Source organism: Carlito syrichta, unplaced genomic scaffold, assembly GCF_000164805.1.
Source record: "Carlito syrichta isolate Samal-C Ts95f unplaced genomic scaffold, Tarsius_syrichta-2.0.1 Scaffold288910, whole genome shotgun sequence".
NCBI classification, from domain to species: domain Eukaryota; kingdom Metazoa; phylum Chordata; class Mammalia; order Primates; family Tarsiidae; genus Carlito; species Carlito syrichta.
The window spans coordinates 98,860-106,769 of record NW_007233006.1 but is presented as its reverse complement, the minus strand read 5'-3'; the positions used below and the strand labels follow the sequence as shown (position 1 = coordinate 106,769).

The following is a 7,910-nucleotide window of genomic DNA, read 5'->3' as shown; positions in this document are numbered from 1 at the left end:
CAAGAAACCAAGAGGAAGCTGAGGTACTGAGCACAATCGCCAAGTATGACGGCTTCGCAGAGCGCCAGAATGCAGCCTAGGAAGGGACCATCAAATCTGACCATCTTGTCAAACCCTCTTATTTTACGGGTGAGAAAGGGAACTCCATACAGGCTAAGTGACAGAGGTTACCCAGCTGTGTGTGGCGGAACTGGGACTAAAACTCGGTTTTTTGGTTTGTGGTTTGTGCAAGAAACCCTCCCAATATGCTTCTTCAACTTCACTGGTCTATTTCCTTTTCCTTTGTAAGCAATAATTCTCATCATCCCTTCCCCTCACCTCCCGATTTATGTCCCTAGACTCTCGCGTCCTCCAGGGCTTGGCTGTAAAAAGTAACGAAGCAGCAGTTGCAAAAATTAGTGGCAGGGTCGTCTCAGCTGTTTGCCAAAAGCCAGGAGCCCACCCTCCAAAGAACACAGTTCCCCCCCCCCCATGGTGATGCCCAGCCACTGGCTGTGGCCGGCTCTGCTGGCCACGTGAGAGGCAGAGCCCAATCCCCCGTGAGCCCAGCTCGGAAACACAAAGCCAAGGACAGCACAGCACAGGAACTTTTGCCACTTTTGTATTTTATTGTGGAACCGAGTTTTTTTTTTTTTCCTTTACATCAAATATCCTCAATGGAAGAGGGGATATTGCACACAAATATCATAAAAGCACTACATATTACTTTCACTGGAAACTAATTTTCTACATTAGATATGACTGGATAGGATAGAAGTGATGCAGGATTATAAGACATAATACCATACACAGCTGCAGACTGACACAAACACCATTCAGAACAAGAGAGAGGAGTGTGAAGTGCTTCTCGGCCAGCCGGGCCCAAGACCCTCTTTCCCGGGCTGCATGCAGTGCCGGGAGCTGGCTCTCAACTCCGCGGGTGTTCTCGAAAGGCAGCCTGGCCTTGGCGCCTCTTCTCTGTGGCTCCTGCTTCGGGGAGCTCCAAACAAGTGCAGAGAAGCTATTTATTTATTTTCCCCTTCCTTTTCAGTTTTTGATGCTGCCTTTTCAATTCACTTCATGAAGTCACAGATTTCTTTAAATAGCAGTTTTAATACCAGGTGAATAACCTAATTGCTTTCATAGCATTGCTCACCCCTAGGCTGCTGTTGGTGCGTTGTTCAGCTGGTTAAAAGATAAAAGCTTGCAGTTCCTTTCAAATGGAAACAGGATCTTTTCTCCTAAATCTGAAGCGCCAAAAAAAAGGTTATTATCCTAACTCGCCATATCATTACTGAGCAGGAACCTCCTGTGACAGGTGACTAAAGAGAAGCAAGAAAAGCAATTTCAGAATTGTAGACCAGCTCCTGAGAGCTGGAATTTGGTAATAGAGGGAAAATGGAAGGTGGCAAAGTTTCCATTAGCAAATGATTAAATCTTATTAAATGAGTATTGGAAAGCTCCTAGACTGCGTAAGCTATTGGAGACACTTAAAACATTCATATGCACTGGGGAAACCATTCACTATGATATGTAACGTTAGGGAAAAAAACTTTTTTTGAACTCCATGGAAAATGGTGCTTAAGGGCAGGGTGGGGGTGGGGAGGGAAGTCAGTCATTGTATCCAGTCTCACCACAAGACTGAGAAAGCATGCACAGGGATTGGGGTTTTGAGAAAGGGGACAGAATTGGTTAAAATTGAAAATGGAGGATCATCTCTAACATTTAGTCTCTGCAGAATTTTGTTTAAGAATACTACCAAAAAGGTCATGATCGTGAGTGGTATCTCAGTAGAATCCCATCACCTAAATGGAGTGTAAATTCCTTCCACTCAAATATTCAATCTATACAATTGGATTAAGTAATCAGTATTGAACAAAGCTCCTAGAAGTCTGTGTCGACCTGTAGCTCTCACCATGAATGTACATGGTACATTGCAATGGCTGTTACTAAACTAATTGTGTATTTATGGAACTAGCAAAATTAGGTTAGTCACACAGGTAGAAAGGTGTCTGGAAGGACAGGAGCAACCTGTAATGCAAATATTGGTTTTCCTGGTATACTCAGGCTCTGTGGTTATCATCGAGAACAATGGATGGAGAAAGGTGCTGACATTTCATAGGAAAAAGAGCCAGCTGACCAGTGACAGTTTTTATATATTTTTCCCATTAAATCCCATAGCAGAAAAAAAAGAGAGAGAGAGGGAAAGAAAAAAAAGGGAGTGGGGTAGAGTGGTTATAACTGAAGACTGGCTATAATTCTCCTAAAATGTTTGTATTTTTTTTAAAGCAAAATAATGTACATGTTAAATAAATTTAATTTGAGAAATTGGAAAGTAACTCCATCTTCTAACAAAGAAAAACCAACCAGAGGTCTGGATTTGGCAAGAAGGCTAGAATTTTTTTCCCATGCATTATGTGGACCAACTCCACTTAACAGCTAACCGTGAAATAATTATCTTGAGGATCTTGGGTTGTCTCATAAAATAAATTTGAAGTAGACAAGTTTATATTCGGTGAAATCCATTTTCGTCACATTGACTTTTCCATCACGTGTTAATTTTTATACCCTTTAAGTGTTATTTTGAAGGACTTGAAAGAAACGGGGGTAATAAATAAAAGCTGAATTTCTAGAGAAGCCTAACAAAAATAGTATATTAATTTCCTTTAAAAAAAAATTAAACATCTGAAAAATGTAATTCACAGCATTAAGTAGACTGCTTAGGTCCTCCATGAAGGGACCCTAAAGAAGCATTTTTTAAACCCTCATAGTAGTTAGCAGTGCAAAACATACACTTATCAGACAAAAATAAACTAAAATGTTAATTTTGAAATAAATAACATAGAAAATAAAATGAGGTCATTGTTCTCTGCTCCATAGATCTGAGAGTCTGCAGGAAATGTAACGTGACAGAGCTCAGCACGGTTGTCACCGAGAAGTTTGCCATATCTGAACACTGGGTGCACTGGTCTGCAACTTGAAACTCGACATCAGCTCTAATCACGATCTGGCTTCCCAGGTTCGTAGTTCAGTGACGACAATGATGGGAATTTTCTCTAAACTCTACATGATGAACCACAGGAGTTGAGAATTCATTTGTTTTCAATGTATTGTTTCTTTTCTTTTTCTGAAAAAGAAAATCCCACAGCAAACTTGTGCTAGGGGTCTTTGAACTTGGCTCTTACACCTCACAGTTGAAGATCTTGAAAGAAGTTTGTGGGATACCACTGGGTGATGTACTTGCCAAGGCCCTGAAAAGTAGCCTCCATGCCATTCTTGCCCACTCTCCAATAGCACAGACTCAGGTTTTTATGTTATGGGAATCAAGGGGTGGGAGGTCTCATGATTCCTGGTAGTTATGGGTTTTCAATAAATATTATTACTGCAATATCAGACTTCGATCTTGCCAGAACTTCAAAAAACACTATTCAAATTTTGTCTTACGAAACACTTCAAAAAAAGAAAAAAGACTATCACTTGAAAGTTTTCTTTGCAATTTCCTGTAAATGAAAACATCTGTTAAAAAGTTCATCTATGAAAAGTTCTCACAGAGCTAAAAAAAAAAATTCTTCTGTACACTTGTTCCCATAATTACGTGGAAATGAATGGAAAATTGAAAAAGCCAATGTAAGACAAAGGAAGGTAAATACTGTACACCTGCTGAGAACCTCTTCCACCATAAGATTCACTGTTTTCCCAGTTCTGATCATAGAAGCCATTTCGGTCTTGAACTTGCAGTAGGAAAGAAGCTGAGAAGGGCACAACTTGTTTGGCAGAGAGGCCACAGGTGCACCGAAGTGGGATTCAACACTCATGACTCAGCGTCAAACTGTTGGACCGATCAGATCAGCTGCAAGTACCCCCACACACACTCGCCCACGTGCTCCTTTAAGTAGCTATAATCCTATACGGATGTTCTCTAAACTTGCTGTCTCACATTAAAAAATAAGTGCATCGAGTATCTTTGTACATTCAAGTCACTTCCTAAGGCAAATTGTCTACCATATGTACTCCCAACTGCTTTGGTATTTGCTTCAGTTAATCGGGGTGGACTTGGGAGTGGCCGCATGCAGGTTAATCGACTCAGAGTGGACTAAGTGGGTGGACAAATGCTGGGAGCATGCCTTAGATCAATCTACGTGTGTGTTTAGAGTCTGAGAGTTCTGAATGGGGCCCAAACCACTTGCAGGTGCAGTCTACACTCGCTACGTGAGGTCAGCGTGCAGCTTTCCAACTGAAGGAGCTCAGGGAAGCTGTGAAAATCTCCCATGCCCTCCTCACAAGTTTTGTTCTTTCTGTTTTCTTCCAGCCAGCTTGTTTGAGAAAATTAAGACTCTTTGTGATGACTCAGACTGACAAACACGGAAAACGTTGCCTGTGTAGACTACAGAATGCCTACTGCCTGAGAAAATGCAGACCCGATTGTTGGTTCTCTTCTCCTTACCACACCCTGCTCTCTCCTTTTCTCTCTGGGTGTCTCACCAGAACTCTCCGTCATTCCATCTCCTTCTCTTGCATTCTTTTTCTTTCTCATCCTTCCTCTCTCTCTCTCTCTCCTTCGCTCTCCTTGTGCTCTCGTTCCCTCTCACTCTCTCATGCGCGTGCTCTCTAAGACAAACGCCTCTACCTAGCAGAAGTCAGTTGGGTTTGCTAGTGCATGGTTTCCAAATGTTCAGCAGAGATGAACCGGGTCAGGTCGTTTTGCGGTCACTCGAACCCTATTGTGGGAATATTGTTACTTCCCTTAGCAATCGGCAAAAACTGAGAAATGTTAGTGACTTGGATCACCAAGACACAGTATAGCATTTGGCAGGTCATTGTTCAGCGACGTAATCAGACGAATTGACTTTTAGAAAAGGTGGTTTCAAATCGAAGAATTTCTGAAAACAAAGTTTAAATCCTGTGGTGTGGCCGGTCTTGGTTTTTACAGTTCAATCTTGCATGCAGGGAAGGACTCATCTTGCATAACCACCGTGCTGCTGCTTGCTAACACCATGATGTTGAGGTCCTGCTGTTTCTCGTGGGTCTCCTGGTACCATTCCCTCATCACTTCTGAGTCATGAGTTGGGATCAGCGTCACCTGGAGGGAGAGAACAAAATAGCTGCTTCAGGGCAGACAGAAACCACGTGAAAAAAACAGAATCGCAAGATATTCGTTAGACCCCTGGGAGAAGAAGGAGAAAGGAACTTTTCAATTGTCCCTAAAAAATGAAAGGATTTCTCAACGTATATTTTCCAGGAACCAGAATAAAGCTATAAAATAAGCTGTTTTATTTTTAAGGGAAGTTGATTGCCAGAACCAAAAGCACCGAATGACCTGCCAATGAGGTCATCTATATTTGCCGTCAGTTTTTCAATTCTTTAGTGTTAGGAGAGGAAGTGTTTTGGGGTTAGGGTGCGATTCCTTGTATTTCTTTTAACACAACTGGTAAGTTTTGCATAGAAGATTTTGCACATTGAATCCTAGGAGTGTTAATTACTACTGCATCTCAAAGCCCTCAGAAACCCACTCATTGGGAGTAACTAACATTTTGTCCCGAGAACAAAGATTTGTACTTTTATCTCATGTGTGGGGTCGGGTTGGAGGAGTGGAGGGGATGTAACGGTCCGAATAGTAACGAATCCCTCTCGTGTTCATTAGGAGGTCACTGGGTGCTTCTTATTAGATTTTGTATGATTCAGTAACAAGTGATCGAACATGCCTGTAGGCCTCACACTGTGGGAGGCCGAGGCAAAAGAATCGCTTGAGTCCAGGAGTTTGAGACCAGCCTGAGCAACATAATAAGTAAGTCCTTGTATCTACAGAAAATAAATTTTAAAAAATAGCTGGGCATGGTGGTGCGTGCCTGTAGTCTCAGCTACTCGAGAGGCTGATTTGGGAGGATCTTCTGAGCCCAGGAGGTCGAGTCTGTGGTGAGCCCTGATCATGCCACCGCAATCCAGCCTGGGTGACAGAGTGAGACCACCGGCTCAAAAAACAAAACAAAACAAGCAAAAACCCAACAAGTAATTCTATTCAATATCATGCAAACACCATTTGCGAGGTGATCCTGTCGCAGAACTACCAACAAAACTTGGACGAGCAAAGGTCACAGCCGAACGAATAAGGGGTGGTTCATGGCCAGACGTGACGTTTGGGAGTTGGGAGTGTCCTGCAAAGGAACCTTTCAGCAATGCTCCCACTGTCACATTTCACATGGGCAGTTAGCTTTCTAAGCAGCCATATTCCTAGCTTGGGTCTACTCATAAAACACAGAGGAGTAAAGACAATTCTTCTGCAGCGCTAACATGGAAATAGGACCATGCCGATTCACACACATAATACTCTTGGCACACCGGGGTGAAGGGCAGTGAATTTTAGGCCCCTTTTTCAGAGAGATCAGTTCTGTCTTAGTTGTTGACCTTCCTCCAAGGAAAGGCCGTAGTGGTTGGTGGCGCCAGGAACACTATACTAGATGATCTTCTGTGTGTTAAACCAGCTTTGTCCTTGGGGTATTTCGTGTGTGACAGACTCATGAGGTGGCTTATGTCGATCCCCAGTCATAAAGATGGCTCTTTAAACAGTTTCCTTCCCACGGCCTCTGGACACAGCTCAGTCTGCTGTGCAGACAGGGTCCTCGAACTCTTACCTGCATGTTGCTGCCCCATTGAGACTTTCCCTCCAGCAAGGCATCCAGGACAGCCCGGCTGGGCTCCTCGGCGGCAGGGTCATTCCCACTCACCACGTAGTAGGATGACCTCACTCTCTTGAAAAATTCGACGTCAACGTTCTTACTATTGCTGTGGTTGGGAATATAGCACAGGTCCAAATACACAGGGAGGCCTGGAGGCACGGCTGAGGACTTGGCCGTCTTGGTGGTTCCTGGTCCTCGGGTGAACAAAGACAAAGCAAGGTCACGGCAAGGTGAAGAGACCCGCGCGCCCTCCCTACTCATCCGCAAGCGGGTCCTCTGGGACAAGCCAAGAGATGACAGCACCTCCATCTCCCTGGTAATTGGCCGAGGGCATTTGACACGAGCAACGAGAGAAAATTAACCTGGCTGCTTGCCATCTCATAGGAGGAATGAAGAATGGAACGGTTTCCCTTTGCGGACAGCCCGTGAGGAAGTAAGAAGAGTTTCAAGATGGCACTAGATGTAACACCCCTCCCAAGGGAGCTGTTAACGTGCCCCTTAGTTGGGTAAGTAACTCAAGTCACAGATTTTAAAAGCCAAAAGGAAGCATCTGTATTTGACAAAACACAGTTAACTGATCTGAGTGATCCACTTCAGGGTCTCATTTAATAGCAATTTTGTCCACTGCTGAATATCACACCCTAACACTTGACCTAGTAAAGGGTTTCCATCTTACCCCGTATGATTTCCAAGGCCGTCAGCACCTCAGCCTCGTTCATAAAAGGATGAGACACTGTATTCTTTCCTTAGCACCGTATTCTGAAAAGTGATACATCTCTCCCTAGACAAGGCTGGATACCACACTTTGGTAAAGGAAGGTTCAGAAAAACTAGGCTTTCTCTAACCGATGAGGACATATCAGACTGGGGAAAGGGGTATCCTGCCTCCAAAATTCCCAGACAAATCCGAAAGTCCTGGGGAAAGTAAAGATTCAGATAAACCTGAAAGTTTCCTGGCACTTTGTTGGGTGAGCTGGCTTTCTAGCTTGTTCCACTGAGGTTTAAAGTTTTTAAAACATTAAAAGAACTATCACTCTAAGGCAGTGGTTCTGCACCCTAATTGCACAATTAAAATCACCTTGGATGCTTAATACAGATGCCCAGGCCTCACCCTCCAGAGTGACTTTACTGGGCTACGGTTGAGGCCTGGCATCGCTATCTTTTATTTATTTTTATTTTATTTTATTTTATTTTTTTCTTGAGTTGGAGTTTCACTCTGTCACCCAGACTAGAGTGCAGTGGCTGCTCCCGGCCACCG

General features: G+C 43.5%; 1 protein-coding gene across 3 annotated transcripts in view; it reads right to left on the bottom strand.

Annotated features, from left to right (window-relative positions):
• Nucleotides 1-585: 585 nt before the first annotated feature.
• Nucleotides 586-7,910, bottom strand: part of MAP1B (microtubule associated protein 1B) — a 99,583-nt gene continuing 92,258 nt past the window's right edge. For 2 of the 3 annotated variants that reach the window (XM_008053965.1, XM_008053963.2), the window contains exons 5-6: nt 6,609-6,847; nt 586-5,059 (exon numbers count right to left, since the gene is read on the bottom strand). In XM_008053965.1, coding sequence (XP_008052156.1) covers nt 4,904-5,059; nt 6,609-6,847 — 395 coding nt within the window. In that variant the 3' untranslated portion in view covers nt 586-4,903. The remainder of the gene's footprint in view (nt 5,060-6,608; nt 6,848-7,910) is intronic. The other variant, XM_008053964.2, reaches the window with a different exon arrangement.